Source organism: Mustelus asterias, chromosome 13, assembly GCF_964213995.1.
Source record: "Mustelus asterias chromosome 13, sMusAst1.hap1.1, whole genome shotgun sequence".
Classification (NCBI taxonomy): Eukaryota; Metazoa; Chordata; class Chondrichthyes; order Carcharhiniformes; family Triakidae; genus Mustelus; species Mustelus asterias.
The window spans coordinates 33,036,494-33,055,541 of record NC_135813.1 but is presented as its reverse complement, the minus strand read 5'-3'; the positions used below and the strand labels follow the sequence as shown (position 1 = coordinate 33,055,541).

The 19,048-nt window shown below is 44.3% G+C and overlaps 1 protein-coding gene across 3 annotated transcripts in view; it reads left to right on the top strand.

The window, feature by feature from the left end:
• Positions 1-19,048, top strand: part of astn2 (astrotactin 2) — a 1,763,595-nt gene that overhangs the window by 1,691,347 nt on the left and 53,200 nt on the right. For all 3 annotated transcript variants that reach the window (XM_078226657.1, XM_078226658.1, XM_078226656.1), the window contains 2 exons: positions 13,686-13,786; positions 18,800-18,983. In XM_078226657.1, the coding sequence (XP_078082783.1) occupies positions 13,686-13,786; positions 18,800-18,983 (285 nt within the window). The remainder of the gene's footprint in view (positions 1-13,685; positions 13,787-18,799; positions 18,984-19,048) is intronic.

Sequence of the window (19,048 nt, the reverse complement as noted above, 5' to 3'; positions counted from 1 at the left end):
CATTTTCACAGTAACATCATTGCAGTGTTAATGTAAGCCTACTTGTGACACTGATAAATAAATTTAAACTTTAAATTTCCACTTTCTTAAATAAAGCCCTTTCACCACAGCCTACTAAAAATGTTAATCACTCAGCCCCTTTAAAGCATCAATAGCAGAAAATGAAAGCAGTTGCCACCGCTTTCTCTTGTGTAAATAGACAGTGTGCAATTGACAGAGTACATCAGAGAGCCAGAGCTCTGAATCAAGCAATGTTTTCCCTGGAACATAGGTGTTTTAATAGTCTAATGAATGTCTAGGCTTTTAGCTAATAATATATAATGAGACTTTTTAAACATATCCTATTGTTACTATAGGGTTAACTGGTTAAATGCACAGTGTGTGGCGGGTGAATGGGCATGGGCCTGGCATGATGGAGTTATGGGGAGGTGGGTGAGGGACATTAGGTGGCATGGAGAGAATGATGTGTGGGGGCGTGAGGGCTAGAGGGCCTTACTGTTCCTATTGTAACTGGAACAAAGTGCCAGAGCACTGAGGTGAGCCGATAAATCCGCCCACTCCAGCACCCAGCAGTCCTTCGCCTGACTCAGGAATCTTTCAGGGGTTGGTGGGTCCAACTCCTTTCAGCACCTGACCAACTCCCTTCCCCTAAATGAAAATCTGGTATTTGTTGGTACTTTCTCCCAAGTTGGGTTCACCAAGCCAGGAAATTTCCTGACCCCTGCTCTCTGCCTTGGAGATGAAAATCCTGTCCATTACTCTGATCTGGGTAGATATATTTATTTGATGCACCACGGTCAATAAAGCGTGGTTGGAGGTTCTGGGGGCAGCAAACAGCCATTTACTATCTACGTAGAGACAATCTCTGCATAATCCCACACATGAATATATCCTTGAGAAAGAGAAGGGGAGTTCTCCCTGATGCCCTCGTCAATATTTACTCCTCAAGCAACATCACCAACAAAACAGGTTATCTGGCCATTATATCCTTGATGAATAGTAAAATCCTGTTTTGTTTTGCACCAGCGCTGAGAGGAATGACAATAAATCACAACTTATCTCATGTCCTGGCCGAGAGGAAGTGAACTTGATAGCAATTCCTATCAAAGGATAAAAACCTATAGTGGTGTTGAAATGATATCTTGACAATTTTGGAATCAAAACCATCCTCAAGGTGAAAAGAAGATAATGTCATGCCAATTGGTCAAATTATTCTCCATATCCAAGGAGACCGTGATTGATAGGTTCACTGGCTCTTGTGTTTGCTTCCATTATCTCATGCATAATTCGGCAAATATTATCTGAATATCTTTCTCTGTAAATCTACCCTGGTCAGCATGTGCCAGGAAGCTCAACAATCCTTCCAATCTGAAGGCCAATACAGATGCCAATATTTGAAATGCAGCATTGAGAGGGATGCAGGCTGATAACTAGCACATTCCAAGAGTTCCTTCATAGGCTTAAGGAGCACTGCTATTAGATTTAAAGAATCATGGAAGTGCAGAAGGAGGCCATTTGGTCCATTGAGCCTGCACTGACATCAATCCCACCCAGCCGCTATCCCCGTAACCCCAAGTATTTATCCTGCTAATCCCCCAGACACTAAGGGGCAATTTAGCTTAGCCAATCTACCTAACCTGCACATCTTTGGAGCGTGGGAGGAAACTGGAGCACCCAGAGGAAAGCCACGCCGACAATGTGCAAACTCCACAGTCATCCAAGGCTGGAATCGAACCTGGGTCCCTGGCACTGTGAGGCAGCAGTGCTAACGACTGTGACACCATGCAATTGCTGCCTGTCTTGAGCACTGGATAATAAACTTGTCCCAAATTAAATCTTGAAATTCTGCCTGGAATATTAAACCTCACGGCTTTATTTTTCACCCTGACATAAGTCGTAATTTCGCACCTTCTCTTTCTCCTGCGTCGTGCAAGTTATGTACCAGGTGAGAAAGGAAAAAGATGCTATATTAATGAGGTCCGGCGGTCAGGAATCACCAAGGCTTCATATTACTGCAGGAGGGTAGGAGCACTTGCATGGTTTCCCACCAGAAACCTGCTGGCGGTTAATATCACCCTCCACATTGCACCTCGACGGGAGTAAAAAATGCAATCCTTACGTCGGAATTCTACCACCCCTCCTGCCACGGAATCGGAGTAAGCGAGGGGCGGACAACGGAAATGTCCGTTGACCTCGGGTGGGAATTTCCAGTCTCGCTTGAGCGAGGCCATAGAATCCCACCCTTTGTCTTTAACAAAGACATTTTTTTCATTAAATGATATTTCTTGCAGTAGCCTGCTGATACACAAGCTGGTATGACATGGAGTGACAGGATGCAGGTTCATACTTGCAATTCCTTCCCCAGAGGTGGAATGCTCCAATCTCAGTCAGGCATCTAGAGAGGGCAGCAGCAGAAGGGCAAGGCACTCTGAAACAAAGATAAAGAAAAGGAGAGAAAACATAGCGACTCGACTCATAGCTTTGTTACGCAACCCCCTCATAGGGCATCACTCTCGAAGGTTGGGGTATCTTTTCCCTCTGCCCTTTAACCTGCTCCAGAGGACAAAAATCAAGACTTCGGTGGTTGGTAAATTGATGGAAAAGGTCCTGAGGGATGGGATTTACGACCATTTAGAAAGATGCGGATTAATCCGGGATAGTCAGCACGGATTCGTGAAGGGCAAGTCGTGCCTCACAAATTTGATTGAATTTTTTGAGGAGGTAACTAAGTGTGTTGATGAAGGTAGGGCAGTTGATGTCATATACATGGATTTTAGTAAGGCGTTTGTTAAGGTCCCCCATGGTCGACTTATGATGAAAGTGAGGAGGTGTGGGATAGAGGGAAAGTTGGCCGATTGGATAGGTAACTGGCTGTCTGATCGAAGTCATGATGTGGAGATGCCGGCGTTGGACTGGGGTAAGCACAGTAAGAAGTCTCACAACACCAGGTTAAACTTTAACCTGGTGTTGTGAGACTTCTTACTGTGTCTGATTGAAGACAGAGGGTGGTGGTGGATGGAAAATTTTCGGATTGGAGGCAGGTTGCTAGCGGAGTGCCACAGGGATCAGTGCTTGGTCCTCTGCTCTTTGTGATTTTTATTAATGACTTAGAGGAGGGGGCTGTAGGGTGGATCAGTAAATTTGCTGATGACACCAAGATTGGTGGAGTAGTGGATGAGGTGGAGGGCTGTTGTAGGCTGCAAAGAGACATAGATAGGATGCAAAGCTGGGCTGAAAAATGGCAAATGGAGTTTAACCCTGAAAAATGTGAGGTGATTCATTTTGGTAGGACTAATTTAAATGTGGATTACAGGGTCAAAGGTAGGGTTCTGAAGACTGTGGAGGAACAGAGAGATCTTGGGGTCCATATCAACAGATCTCTAAAGGTTGCCACTCAAGTGGATAGAGCTGTGAAGAAGGCCTATAGTGTGTTAGCTTTTATTAACAGGGGGCTGGAGTTTAAGAGCCGTGGGGTTATGCTGCAACTGTACAGGACCTTGGTGAGACCACATTTGGAATATTGTGTGCAGTTCTGGTCACCTCACTATAAGAAGGATGTGGAAGCGCTGGAAAGTGTGCAGAAGAGATTTACCAGGATGCTGCCTGGTTTGGAGGGTAGGACATATGAGGAAAGGTTGAGGGAGCTAGGGCTGTTCTCTCTGGAGCAGAGGAGGCTGAGGGGAGACTTAATAGAGGTTTATAAAATGATGAAGGGGATAGATAGAGTGAACGTTCAAAGACTATTTCCTCGGGTGGATGGAGCTATTACAAGGGGGCATAACTATAGGGTTCATGGTGGGAGATATAGGAAGGATGTCCGAGGTAGGTTCTTTACTCAGAGAGTGGTTGGGGTGTAGAATGGACTGCCTGCAGTGATAGTGGAGTCAGACACTTTAGGAACATTTAAGCGGTTATTGGATGGGCACATGGAGCACACCAGGATGATAGGGAGTGGGATAGCTTGATCTTGGTTTCAGATAAAGCTCGGCACAACATTGTGGGCCGAAGGGCCTGTTCTGTGCTGTACTGTTCTATGTTCTATTCTTCAGCGAGGTTCTCCTCCAGGAGCACAACTCAGAGTTGCTGGGCACGATCTTGCTGCCCGCTCCCACTGCAGCAAAGATGGAGATTTTGGTGACAAGCCGAATATCGGATTACAGAGGCGGGATGGGAAAATCCCGCTGGCGCGAATGGTCGGAAAATTTCATCCGCAGTCTTTCAAATGAGATGTTAAACTGCTTGAAGCCCCATCTGTGGCTCTCAGCTGGAAGTAAAAGATCCCATGGCACCTTTACAGAGAGGAGCAGGGGAGTTGTCCCCGGTGTCCCAGACAATATTTATCCCTCAATTAACATCATCAAAAAATATCCAGGTTATCTGGCTATTATCATACTGCTGTCTAAGGGACCTTACTGTGCACAGATTGGCTGCCGCATTACAACAGTGATTACACATCAAAAGTATTTTATTGGCTCTGTGCTTTAAAGGCACTATATAAATGCAAGCATTCTTATATTTTTTTGTCCAGGAGATGATTCTGGTCGTGGTAAATCTAAAGTACGTCCTTTGTGCAAATTAAAAGAAAACCAGAGAGAGGAAGAAAGTGATTCAATTGTTAAAGTAAATGTACCTGAAAAGATTCTCTCGCAGTAGGTCAAACCATTGTGTGGTGTTCCTGAGCACTGAAGACAGGATTGGTCTTGGCACCCCCTTGGCACCTTGATGGAGGGGGAATAAGTCAAAGCTGTTGGCTTCAAACGTAATTGACGCTTCAAATCTTAGAAAAGAATTCGGTTAACTCTTGCAGCATCTATTGATGCTTTTTTACTGGAGGTGTGGAGGTGCTCCTCATGGCTTCACACTTAAACCACAGCTCACTACTGGCTACCACTCGCACCCTCCCTCTGCCCGATCTGTACCACATAATCACTCCCTATATTGCTGCTTCAAGCCCATGCCTCCAGATTGCTGTTCTCGCTATTCCAAAAGCTTTGCCCCCGCCCCACCTTCTGGGGTGACATGGTGGCACAGCGGTCAGCACTGCTGCCTCACAACGCCAGGGACCCGGGTTCAATTCCCACCTTGTGTCACTGTCTGTGCAGAGTTTGCACGTTCCCCCCAGGCCTATATCGCAAGGGGGATAGAATATAAAAGCAGAGATGTCTTGCTGCATCTGTACAGGGCATTGGTGAGGCCGCAGCTGGAGTACTGTGTGCAGTATTGGTCCCCTTATTTGCGGAAAGATATATTGGCCTTGGAGGGAGTGCAGAGAAGGTTCACCAGGTTGATACCAGAGATGAGGGGTGTTGATTATGAGAAGAGACTGAGCAGATTGGGTTTGTATTCGTTGGAATTTAGAAGGCTGAGGGGGGATTTTATAGAGACCTATAAGATAATGAAGGGGCTGGATAGGGTAGAGATGGAGAGATTCTTTCCACTTAGAAAGGAAACTAGAACTAGAGGGCACAGCCTCAAAATAAAGGGGTGTTAGTTTAGGACAGAGTTGAGGAGGAACTTCTTCTGTCAGAGGGTGGTGAATCTCTGGAATTCTCTGCCCACTGAAGTGGTGGAGGCTACCTCGTTGAATATGTTTAAATCACGGATAGATGGATTCCTGATCGGTAAGGGAATTAGGGGTTATAGGGATCAGGCGGGTAAGTGTAACTGATCCACTTCAGATCAGCCATGATCTCATTGAATGGTGGGCAGGCTCGAGGGGCTAGATGGCCTACTCCTGCTCCTATTTCTTATGTTCTTATGTTTGGATGGTTTTCCTCCAGGTGCTCCGGTTTCCTCCCGCACTCCAAAGATGTGCGGGTTAGGTGAATTGGCCATGGTAATTTACTCCTTAGTGTCAGGGAGATTAGAAGGGTAAGTATGTTGGCTTACGGGCATAAGGCCTGGGTGGGATTGTTGTCGGTCTCGGCTGGATAGGCCTAGAATGGCCTCCTTCTGTACTGGATGGAACAGCCATAAATTCAGATCAGCGTCACTGGTGAGAGAGTCAGAGATTTTTACAGCACAAAAAGAGGCCTTTTGGCCTCTATCTATCTATTTTAATCCCATTTGCCAGCACTTGGTCTGTAGCCTTTAATGCCATGCCATTTCAAGTGCTTATTTAAATGTTTCTGAAGTATTATGAGGGTTCCTGCCTCGACCATACTCTCAGGCAGTGAGTTCCAGATTCTCAACACCCTCTGAGTGAAAGCGTTTTTCCTCAAATCCCCTCTAAATCTCCTGCCACTTCCTTTAAATCTATGCCTCTGATTATTGACCCCTCCGCTAAGGGGAAAAGTTCCTCCCTCTCTACCCTATCGATGTCCCTCATCACTTTGTACACAAATGCCTGGGGGGGGGGGTATCCAGCAGGCGTTTGCAGGTTTGCTATAAATTGAGCATGAAGCTCAGCATCACGTGGGCCCCTGGCCTCCCACACCAGCACTGATATTGATCCCTGCATCTAGTTTGCACCAGCCAGCCACTTCCTAGGCCCCAGCTCTTCTACAGTGATCTCTGAAAATGTCAATCCAGGACAGGACAACCTTGGCTGCAATGCCCTCCGTGACGGAAGAATCTGCCAACACTCATTTCCTCAGCTAACACATTAAGAACAAACCAGTTGGCCCTGGCCTTGGGAGGACTGTGTTCCAGACAGAAATCACAGACTGCAAGGGAAACATTGGGGTAATAAAGTTGAAAATGAAACTTGTAAATGCGGCTATTTGCTTTTCTTTACTATTTGCTTCTTATAAAACAACTCGGTTAACACTTGCAGCATTCATTGATGCTGTTTTACTGAATCTTAAATATTTCCACATGAAAAGGATGATTGAGACACCAGCTGAGGCTCTCTCTTTATAAACACCAGCGAGATTACGTTCTTATCCAGGCAATGAGTGCTCATTCCTGACACATTAATGTTTTATAAACCAGTCCAATCAGTAAATCTGGCTTGGTTTTGTTTTCTTCTGAGACCTTGGCTGCTGTTGGATTCTAATAAAAAAGTTAGCAAACATAAACAACTTAAGAACTGACTGACCAGAATACCGCTTTGTACTTGTGGTGAGATATTTACTGGTACCTGTAACCGTGCAGCCTGATTGGCTTTTGCTCCAGAAAATGATTCATTTAAAATACATATTAGAATCAGGATGGTGTTTTTTATTTATTTATCAGTGTCACAAGGTAGGCTTACATTAACACTGCAATGAAGTTGCTGTGAAAATCCTCTAGTCGCCACAGTCCGGCGCCTGTTCGGGTACACTGAGGGAGAATTCAACATGGCCAATGCACCTAACCAGCACGTCTTTCGGACTGTAGGAGGAAACCGGAGCACCCGGAGGCAACCCACACAGACAGGGGGGAGAGCGTGCAGACTCCGCACAGACAGGGACCCAAGCCGGGAATCGAACCTGGGTCCTTGGCGCTGTGAGGCAGCAGTGCTAACCACTGTGCCAATATTTGCAGCAGAGGAAGAGGATAGCATGCTGGACCTTCAAAGGAATGTGATCTTGAATCAGAGACAAGACAGGGTCAAAATTAAAGTAAACAAAATGACAGCAATGAAAAAAATAATGACGCGATTGAGATTCCCAGCACTAGACGGTTTCCATTCCAGAATTTCAAGAGAATTATGTGAAAACATGGAAGATATCCGATCTTGCAAAGTTCTCACAATTCAGGGACCATTCCTTCAGACTGGAATATTGTGCATGTCACTCTGCTGCTCATGAAATATGAAAGAGGACAATAGTTGGCTTAATATCTGCTGCCAGGAAATTATTAGAATCAAAACTTAAGGATGGAGGGATGCAAAAGGTGGTAGACATGTGGAACTCTCTTTCACAAACAGCAGTTGGTTTTAGGTCAATTGTTAATTTTAAATATTTGAGATTGGTACATATTTGTTAACCAAAGTTAATAAAAGGATATGAGACAAAAGTGGGTATATGATTACAGTTGGATCTTATTAACTGAAGGAACAGGCTCAAAGGGCTAAATAGCTTATTCCTGGTCCTATGAGGCTTAAGATGAAAAGTATCAATCAGCAGAAAGTTTGCAGACATTTTTCAATAAACATTCTTTTTTCGAATAGTTTCTGCTCTGATCAAGATACAGAATGTCAGTGTTGTAAATACAAACACGTTGGAGGGGATTTCATGGAGCCTGCATGAGCGAGAAACATACTGTGCGGGGTAACTTAATTAGGCGGGATGCGAATACTCGGTTTCACAATGGCGGGTTGAGACACAGGGTTAATGGCAGCAGTGTGCTTATGGACTGTCAGGCCTCATGCCAGCCTGTGGTGGTTTTTTTTTTTAACATTGCTTCACAGGATATGTGCACTGCTGGCTAGGCCAGCATTTATTGTCTATCCCTAACTGCCCTTGAAAGATGATCATGTGCTGCCTTCTTGAACTGCTGCAGTCCATGTGATGTAGGTACACATGATGTGGAGGTGCCGGCGTTGGACTGGGGTGAACACAGTAAGAAGTCTCACAACACCAGGTTAAAGTCCAACAGGTTTATTTGATAGCAAATACCATAAGCTTTCGGAGAGCTGCTCCTTCGACGCTCCGAAAGCTTATTGTATTTGCTACCAAATAAACCTGTTGGACTTTAACCTGGTGTTGTGAGACTTCTTACTGTAGATACACCCGCAGTGCTGTAAGGAAGGGAGTCCGGGGATTTTGATCTCACGACAGTGGAGGAATGGCTTTCTAGTTCTAGGGTGGGATGTGGCTTGTAGGAGAACTTGCAAGAGGTTGCCTTTCCATGCATCTGCTGCCCTTGTCCTTACAAAGGTCACGAGTTTCAAAGGTGCTGTCGGATAAGTCTTGGTGAATTGCTGCAGTGTATCATGGAGATGTTACACATTTCTGCCACTGTGTGTCGGTCGTGGAGGGAATGAATGTTTCCTCAAGTGCTAACCAAGTGAGCTGCTTTGTCAGGATGGTGTCAAGTTTCTTGAATATTGTTTGAGCTACACATTTCCAGGCAAGTGGAGAGTATTCTATCACACTCCTCACTTGTGCCATGATGGACATACTCTGGGGAGTCACGAGGTGAGTTAGAGGCTACAGAATTTCTAGTCCCTGACCAGCTCTTGTAGTCACAGCATTTATATGGCTTGTCTGGTTCGGATTCTGGTTAATGGTAACCCCCAGGATATTGATTGTGGGGGATTTAGCAATGGTAATGTCATTGAATGTCAAGGGGAAATGGTTAGATTCTCTCTTGTTGGAGATGGTCATTGCCTGGCACTTGTGTGGCACAAAAGTTACTTGCCATTTGCCAGTCCAAGTTTGAATGTTGCCCAAGCTTTGCTGCATATGGCAGAGATCACTTCAGTATCCAAATTGTTACGAATACAGCTGAACATTATGTAATCATCAGTGAACATTCCCATTTCTAACCTTAAAATGAAAGGAAGTTCATTGATGAACTGGCTGAAGGTGGTTGGGCCGAGGACACTACCCTAAGGAGCTTCTGCAGTGATGTCCTTGGACTGAGATGATTGGCCTTCAACAACTACAACCATCTTCCTTTGCGCTAGTTATGACTCCAACCAGTGGAGAGTTTGTCCCCTTATTCCCACTTATTCCAGTTTTGCTGGGGCTCCTTGGTGCCACAGTCAGTTAAATGCTACCTCGATGATGAGGGCAGCCCTCTTCACCTCACCTCTTGAGTTATGCTCTTTTCCCCATGTTTGGACCAAGGCTTAGTTATTGGTGTCAACTTATACAATTTTGGCTGTGGTTTAATGAGAATAACCATCAAATGGTGGAATATGTCGTTTTTCCAATTCATGAGTAAAATTGTCATGTTTGATTGTTGTTTCAACGAATGAGTTCTACGTTACACAGACAAACTAACATTGTCGCCTGATTCATACTCTCTATTCATGTTCCAACAACTTTATTTTTCATGCATATTACAAGCTTAATAATACAAATTATTCTCTGATGGTTTAAAGAGGAAGTGTACTGCACAGAGATAAAATCATAATCAAGGGTTTGTAAGTCAGATGCGGGAGATAAGCTGGTACAGCCTTATCTGCATCTCTAATCGGTTGTCGCGTCATTGGGTTTCCTTTGTAATTTTCTGTATTGCTTGAGTGGTTCTGCTTCTTGTCAAGTGAGAGTAGTTAAGTTGTGGTGCCTGGTGCTGCAGGAACAAAGAGTCCTGATTCATAGTTTAGATTGTGAGGGGATTAGCTGGGATTCAGGCTGCTGCAGAATAGCAAAAAAGCATAAGGCACTGATTTACTTGATAGGATGGAGGACGAAGGGATCGTAATTCAGCTCTTGTGCGAAGGACTGGATGAATCAAGAGTGATATTTGAAGGGGAAAGAATATTTAAAGTAGTCCCACCTTTATCCTCATATGAATCATCCAATTCCGACTGCAGAAAGAGGCCATTCGGCCCATCAAATCTGCACCGACAGCAATCCCACCCAGGCCCCTATTCCCATAACCCCACATATTTTACCCTGATAATCCCCGGACACTAAGGTCAATTGAACATGGCCAATCAACCGAACCCGCACATCTTTGGACCGTGGGAGGAAACGGGAGCACCCGGAGGAAACCCACGCAGACACGGGGAGAATGAGCAAACTCCACACAGACAGTGACCCGAGGCTGGAATTGAACCCAGGTCCCTGGCGCTGTGAGGCAGCAGTGCTAACCACTGTGCCACCCTGAAGGACTATTGTTTGTCACAGTGTCTTTTTTTTTCTGTAATATAATGCTGTGAGATTATTGTGTGAACAGGATTTTGATTACCACATTGCTCAGCGAGTCAGTGACTTCTGCATATCAGATTGCATAATGCTTTAACTCATATCTTGGGGAAGTCAATATCAAGAATAAAGAAGAGTTTGACTTTGGTTTTCCTAGTCTCAGCAGTCATAGCATGGCATTAGACAGTCTTGGCACCCTCTAACTCAAGATATTAATTGTTACTGATGGTGGAAGCCTCAGAAATAGGGTTCATGTTTACACCATTTCTAAGCTGGTTCTGATGAGTCTTCAGTATTGTGAACCATGTTGATAGATTTGTCCTGATATCTGAGGAAGAGGTTGCTAAATCCGCATATGTTTTGAGTTTGATGTCTCTTTCCCTTAATTGACCACCAATATTATGGGCTTCAGTCTCAAGTCACATTGACTCAAGGGCTTCAACCTTGCTTTTAATTCTGTGATTTGCAGCTTCTGTGCTGAACCGTTCTGTCACTCTGATTCTCGCATTTGGCAGCCGTGTTTTTCAAGGTCTTTCTGTACAAAAATGTATGAATGTTAGCTCTTTTATCAAACGTTATCTAAAGATGAGTTGGTTAGGGGTTGTAGCACATTTTCTTCCCTGATACTTTTCTAGGGATGGATTTTACAGCCCCCTGTCTGGTATATTTTTGGCATTGGGACATTTAAATACGAGGGGTGCCTAGCCCAGCACCACTCCCTCCCACCACTGAGCTGTGCGTTCTGGAATCGGGCCCTCTGCCCTTGGAAACAGTTCAGAGAGGCTGCCGACTAGGGCACGGTGGCACAGTGGTTAGCACTGCTATCTCACAGCGCCAGGGACCCAGGTTCGATTCCCAGCTTGGGTCGCTGTCTGTGCAGAATCTGCATTTTCTCCCCGTGTCTGCATGGGTTTCCTCCCACAGTCCGAAAGACGTGCTAGTTAGGTGCATTGGCCATGCTAAATTCTCCCTCAGTGAACCCGAACAGATGCCGGAGTGTGGTGACTCGGGGATTTTCACAGTGACTTTATTGTAGTGTTAATGTAAGCCTATTTGTGACACTAATAAATAAACTTAAACTTAGTCATACTGGATAAAAGATCTGCCTTGGTGCTGTGGAACTTTGCTCCAGTTGTTTTATTTCTGTTAGGCTCTCTGCCCTTCATGCCTTACATTCCTTCACTAGCTCCCCCACCCCACCCACTCCCCATGCCCCATCCATGCCAACCTATGCCATCACCCATCCCATAGACCCTTAGGGCCTTATCATCAACTTGTTGTTAACTCATGTCAGCCATACCCCCGCTTACACCCCCCCCCCCCCCTTGCCAACTCACCCAGTACCCACCATCACATGTCTCAGGAACTAAGCTGAGATGGTAGAAAGCAAAGTTCTAAGTATTTGTTGCAGACTTCACGATATAATAAGTGTTCTCATTGACAAAAGTCCATTTAAGATATTTTAACTCTCCTCAAAGACTTAACGTCAGAAAAACAAACATTTGTAGGAATTGCCCACATGAAAGTCAGCTAGTCCATTAATAACTTAGTGGCGGTGGGGGTGATGGGGGGGATGTTCACACAGTTTCTCAGTTCCAAGAAGATAAAGATGAACTGTGGAATCAGCTAAGCATTAATAATAAAGAAATAATCCCACAGGGTTATATCAATAAACAACTATTGAAATAGCAAACAATGATTTTTCAACTCAGAGACACAGTGGTTTTTTTTAAATTTAAAGACCAAGTGATTTAAATAACTTGACAACTTGGCAACTTTACGGACCTCATCTGCCTTTAACGAGCATTCATATCCACACTCAAAAATTGTAAATCTCACATTGTAGGAAATGAACCATGCTCCAGAAAAATGGGGGTCTGTCTGAACACACAAAACACAAGGATTGCAACAAGATGACCAAAATGCACTTACACGAGATGTGTTATTCATGTAGCTATCTGACACTCCAATGATGTGTGGGTTAGGTGGATTGGCCATGCTAAATTGACCATTAGTGCCAGGGGTATTAACAGGGTACATACATGTGGTTACCCTGGTAGCGCCTGGGTGGGATTGTTGTTGGTGCAGGGCTCGATGGGCTGAATGGCCTCCTTCTGCGCTGTAATGATTCTGTTCTCTGGTTCTATACCTGATCAAGCAATAACATTAAGTCACCTTCTAACCAATGTCGCGCTTTGCATGTTTGCTTATTGTCCTCTCATTTTTCACCGTGTTCAGAAAAAGAGAAACACTAGCTTCTTGTTTAGCACTGCAAGGATATCCGGTTAGCATCCTTGATTATTCAAGGGTAACCGAAGCATAGCACATGCTGTGATTTTACTATTGGGCAGGACTAGGTGGGAGGCCTGAGTCTAAGTATTTATGGCTTAAGGTAATAACAGATTGCAATTTAATGGACGATGTCGGAAATGATGAGAACTATGCGCAAGCAAATATCATCTGGTTTAAGCGCAGTTGAATTGTTTTTTGCAACGTGGAAGAACTTGACTTCAAGGGGTGAATTTTACCGTCCCGCCCACCATGGGAATCTGACTGGGAGAGGGGTGGCCCATGTTGGCCTTAGGTGGGATTTTCCGGTTTTGTAGCGAGCGAGGCCAGAAAATCCGGCCCCTAATGTCTTAGCCACAACATTCGCAATAATGGCCTGAAATGGCAGCAGAACTGAAATTGTGAGGTTTCTGTGATATCCTCACTGGGTTACAATCTTGTGGAGAAATTCGCAGGACTTATTCAGAAGATAATTATTATGGAGTTGGAAAACAAAATTACATTATCACAGTGACACAGTATGCATCATGGTATTTAGTGTAATCTTGATAATTATACAGGTACATGCAGTGTTATAATGGATGCACGCATATCTCACTTTTATAGCCTCTGTGTAGATCTCTTACCTGCCTTGTACTCTAATTATTTCAGGTTTACGCTGTATGCTTTGGACAGTAGAGGGAGACGTTCTGAGCCAAGCACAGTCACCATGAGAACCTCCTGCCCACTGATCGATGACATTAAGGCAGAAGGTAAATTATTTTTCCACGCTATCTTTCAAATGGACCCTTTTGAAGAACTCAATTCAATTCAGTTCAACTTTATTGTCATTGTATAATGCACAAATACAACAAAAAGTGAGCTTGCAAGCCCCCAAGATACAAAGAAAAGAAGCAAATGCAAGTAGTCATTATAAAATAGTGCCGATAGTCATTAAGTGTATACATGCATATTGCACAATAGCCATCGCCTGGGAATATGTTAAAGGACAGAGTTTAGCTGGGTGACCGCTCTGGAGAAGATGTTCCTGAGCCTAGTTGTACAGGCTCAAATGCATCAGTAGTGCCTCCCAGATGGCAGGGGAGAAAACAGTCTGTGGCTGGGATGGGTGGGATCTCGAGTAATGCTGAGAGATCTCGGCAGTCAGTGTTTGTGATAAATGTCCTGGATGTCTGTACTATTCCTGTGTGCTATTGATGCACAGATCCAGTCTATGAGTGTCACAATCTCAACCCAACCAGCGCAACAGCCCTGCATCTGAATTTAGTCAGTTTTATTGAGTTTCTTTTAAACATAAATTAATAGCACCTTTTGGACCAATTGGTTCATGCCTCACATGAACATTCTCCAATACCTCTTTATCTAAATCTATTAGCATAACTTTCTGTCCCTTTCTCCCTCATGAACTTATCCCGTTTCCGCTTAAATGCACCCATTCTACTCGCCTCAACAACTCCTCGTGGTGGTGAGTTCTGCATTTTCTCTGGGTAAAGAGGTTTTTCCTGAAATCCGTATTGAATTCAGCTATGTTATATTGATGCTCCCTAGTTTTGGTCCCCCTGCTAGTGGAAATATCTTCCTTCAGTGGTTAGCACTCCTGCTTCACAGCACCAGGGACCCGGGTTCAATCCCCGGCTTGGGTCACTGTCTGTGCAGAGGCTGCACTTAATTCCCGTTTCCTCTGGATGCTCTGGTTTCCTCCCACCGTCTGAAAGACATGCTGGTTAGATGCATTGGCCATGCTAAATTCTCCCTCAGTGTATCCGAACAGGTGCCAGAGTGTGGCGTCTAGGGTAAAAGTAAATTACTGCAGATGCTGGAATCTGAAACCAAAAGAAAAAATGCTGGAAAATCTCATCAGGTCTGGCAGCCTCTGTAAGGAGAGCTGACGTTTTGAGTCCAGGTGATCTTCATCTGGATTAGAAACATCAGCTTTTTTCTCTCCTTCTCGATGCTGCCAGATCTGCTGAGATTTTCCAGCATTTCCTCTCCTGTGGAGTCAAGGGGATTTTCACAGTGACTTCATTGCAGTGTTAATGTAATGTGACACTAATAAGTAAATATAAGATTTCAAATGACTTTCCCTTTCAAAAAAAACCCAGCAGGTTCTATTCTGCCTGTTGGTGGAACTTTATTATAATTGCTTCTATTTATTACTTTTTTTATAACCATTTTTTTCATGTTTCTTTTGAGCCAAATATTTTCTTTTCCTGTCTTCACATTTCCTTTTGATTCATTCCTATTTCTCTTACTGTTATCACTTTTAACCTGACACAAACTCCAGACAACCATACCAAGATTTACAGCTAGGATCAACCTCAGTGCCTGGTAAGGCATCTGAATAATTAAACTGTGTTCGCTTGTGGAAACAAATAATAAGACAGTCGGCTCTCTTGAGCGGGCTGGTTTAAGTAAACATTGGTTCCGGCCTTTGTTTTTTATTTAACTGGCACCAGCCTTTTTCAGGTGAATGGTAGCGCATCACAAATAGGTAGAAAATGAAGTAAATCGGGAAGTATTGACAAGGTGATGAAACAGGGTAGGCAGCATGGGAAGATGAAGAAAGAGTGAGAGAGCTTCTCGAACAGATCAGAACCACAAAACAGACAACTGAGGCAATTATCAGTACCTTTCCGGCCTCTGAGATGGGTAGTAGCCTGATTGCCCCTTATTCCTCATGTCTTTGAATGACAGGTTTTTATTTATTGGTGTCACACGTAGGCTTACTTTAACACTGCAATGAAGTTACTGTGAAAATCCCCTAGACGCCACACCATGACGCCTGTTCGGGTACACTGAGGGAGAATTTAGCACGGCCAATGCACTTAACCAGCATGTCTTTCAGACTGTGGGAGGAAACCTGGGCAGACAAGGGGAGAATGTGCAAACAGACAGTGACCCAAGCCGGGAATTGAACCCAGGTCCCTGGTGCTGTGAGGCAGCAGTGCTACCCACTGTGCCGCCCCATGTTCTTGGATGCAGTCAGGAATTTTGTGACAGTGATTGCGGTGATCAGTGTCTTAATTTGCCTTTCTGCTGTGAAAAGGACCCATCTTTTCCTGCCTCCTCCCCCCACACCCCCTCCAGTGGCAGGAATGAGATACGACTGTGGTTCTTAGATTTACTTTCAGTTGAAGGAACCCTTTTTCAGATGGATTCATAACCATACCCCCTCCCCCAACTAAATGATAATGCTATGTTATATTGATGAAATTGCTACATGCAAAGAGTGTTTTAATAATGCTTTTAAGAAAACAGATTGACTCTCCATGCACCTGAGGTAAGTTAGCCAACCTTCATTGCGCTGCACATGCGGCAGTCACACTCCATTCAATCCACATTTTCACATCATTTTACAGATTCAATCTATGGACCTCACGCTTCACTGAGCTCAGCTTGAGAACCAGGGGAATCTCAATGAGATAGGGATCTTCCAACATTGGGACTTGTCTCTTCAAATATGCCTTAATCCTGTTTTTGCACAATGATCACCAATTCCTGCTTTAGCTCTGGTTTTAGCTTATTCAAATGAAACATTCAGTCATAACCTTTTTTTTGAAAAATTGGGTGAATTACTTACGATTCATGTTATTAATCCTAACGGTGGCACAGTGGTTAGCACTGCTGCCTCACAGCGCCAGAAACCCGAGTTCCATTCCCATCTTGGGTTACAGTTTGTGCGGAGTCTGCACGTTCTCCCTGTGTCTGCGTGGGTTTCCTCCAGGTGCTCCGGTTTACTCCCACAGTCCGAAAGATGTTCTGATTAGGTGCTTTGGTCATGTTAAATTCTCCCTCAGTGTGCCCAAACAGGCGCCGGAGTGTGGACGACTCGGGGATTTTTACAGTAACTTCATTGCAGTGTTAATGTAAGCCTACTTGTGACACTAATAAATAAACTTTAAACTTTAAACCTTAAACAAGCAAAATGGGTTAAACACACAAGTTTAAGAATTTCAGAATGGCTGTGTAATTGGAGTAAGAAGTCTCACAACACCAGGTTAAAGTCCAACGGGTTTATTTGGTAGCAAATACCATAAGCTTTCGGAGTGCTGCCCCTTCGTCAGATGGAGTGGATATCTGTTCTCCAACAGTGCACAGACACAGAAATCAAGTTACAGAATACTAATTAGAATGCAAATCTCTACAGCCAGCCAGGTCTTAAAGGTACCGAAGACCTGGCTGGCTGTAGAGATTTGCATTCTAATTAGTATTCTGTAACTTGATTTCTGTGTCTGTGCACTGTTGGAGAACAGATATCCACTCCATCTGACGAAGGGGCAGCGCTCCGAAAGCTTATGGTATTTGCTACCAAATAAACCTGTTGGACTTTAACCTAGTGTTGTGAGACTTCTTACTGTGCTTACCCCAGTCCAACGCCGGCATCTCCACATCATGTGTAATTGGAGACAGAGATGTTTGTGCAACAATTGTTATGTACTTTATCCCTCCCTCCTGTTTATGAAGATTGGTCAACAAATTGCAAATTAGGCACATTCAGCGCAGTTTCATTGAAAGAAAATACCCTCTGAAGTCGAACATTGGGAACTCCCTTTAAATACCACAATCCACACACAATATCATTACCACGCTGGAGCTCTTCTTTATGACTAACACACTGACTTAAAGTCTGTGTAGTTAAGTCTTATCTAACAATTTCACAGACTGATTTGTGAGGTTATTTGATTTAAGCCAGACTCTTTCCAGGAATTGTTACATTTAGGTATTTTCAAGTGAGGGCAGTGATCATTCATCATCCCTACTGCTGGGTGTCTTCAAGACACTTGTCTAAAGAGGCCGTGAGAGAAATTAACCATATCACATGAAAATGACAGGCAATTTTGCCCTTACTATCCTTACGAAAGACAAGTTAAGTGTTCTGTGGATTTTGTAACTCTCTTAAAGGCAACAGCTCCAAAACATTTCACTGTTATCAACATTTTTACAGTGCAAGATGCGGACAACCCAATTTGTTTGGTTTTCCAAATACCATTTGCCCCTGAACTGGATGTAACCCAGTTCCCAATCCATGCATGCCCCCCACCCCCCCTCCACAACTTCACAGTCTGCCCATTAAGTCTCCAAATCCTCCAAAAGACTAACTGACTAACTTACCTAAGTTAAAATCAGTGGCTTTGGAAGGTGCACTTACAATGCTGAGGCTGTGGTGAGGAACATTTCACTGGAAGAGTGCAAATAATGTGAATGGAGATGGGTTGAGTTCATAGAATCATAGAATCCCCACAGTACAGAAGGAGGCCATTCAGCCCATCGAGTGTGCACCAACTCTCCAACAGAGCATCTTACCCAGGCCCTATCCCTGTTACCCCACATATTTACCCCACTAGTCCATCTAACCTACACATCTTGGGGCACTAAGGGGCAATTTAGCATGGCCCATCCACCTGCTCTGCACATTTTTGGACTGTGGGAGGAAACCGGAGCACCCACAGGAAATCCACTCAGACGCGGGGAGAACGCGCAAACTCCACACGGACAGTCACCCAAGCCAGAATCAAACCCAGGTCCCTGGCGCTGTGAGGCAGCAGTGCTAACCGCCGTGCCACCGTGCCAATTAGGTCAATCCTTGCTGTGAAAATTATGGCAAAACATGCTATTACCAATGAAACTCATTAGTAATTTTCACGGTCCGACCGACATTCGTGGGATGAAGAAACTCGCAGTCAGGGTTGAAGTGTGAGTGAATTTTTAATCTAGTTTGGCAATAAGCTTAAAGCTGCTTCTCCCCCCTCATATGTTTTGTACAGAAATAGCGGAGATGATCTACAGCTTATTTAATGGCTACACCAGTGGGAAAGAACAGCAAACGGCCTACAACATACTGATGGAAATCTCCTCCCCTATGGTATATCGAGTGGTACATCACTACAACTCTCACTATGAAAAATTTGGAGACTTCGAGTGGCGGAGTGAAGATGAACTGGGTCCAAGGTAACACACTTTCTAATTTACACTGTCTTTTTAACTCTGGTGTTAGGACAACAGATCATGTTAAA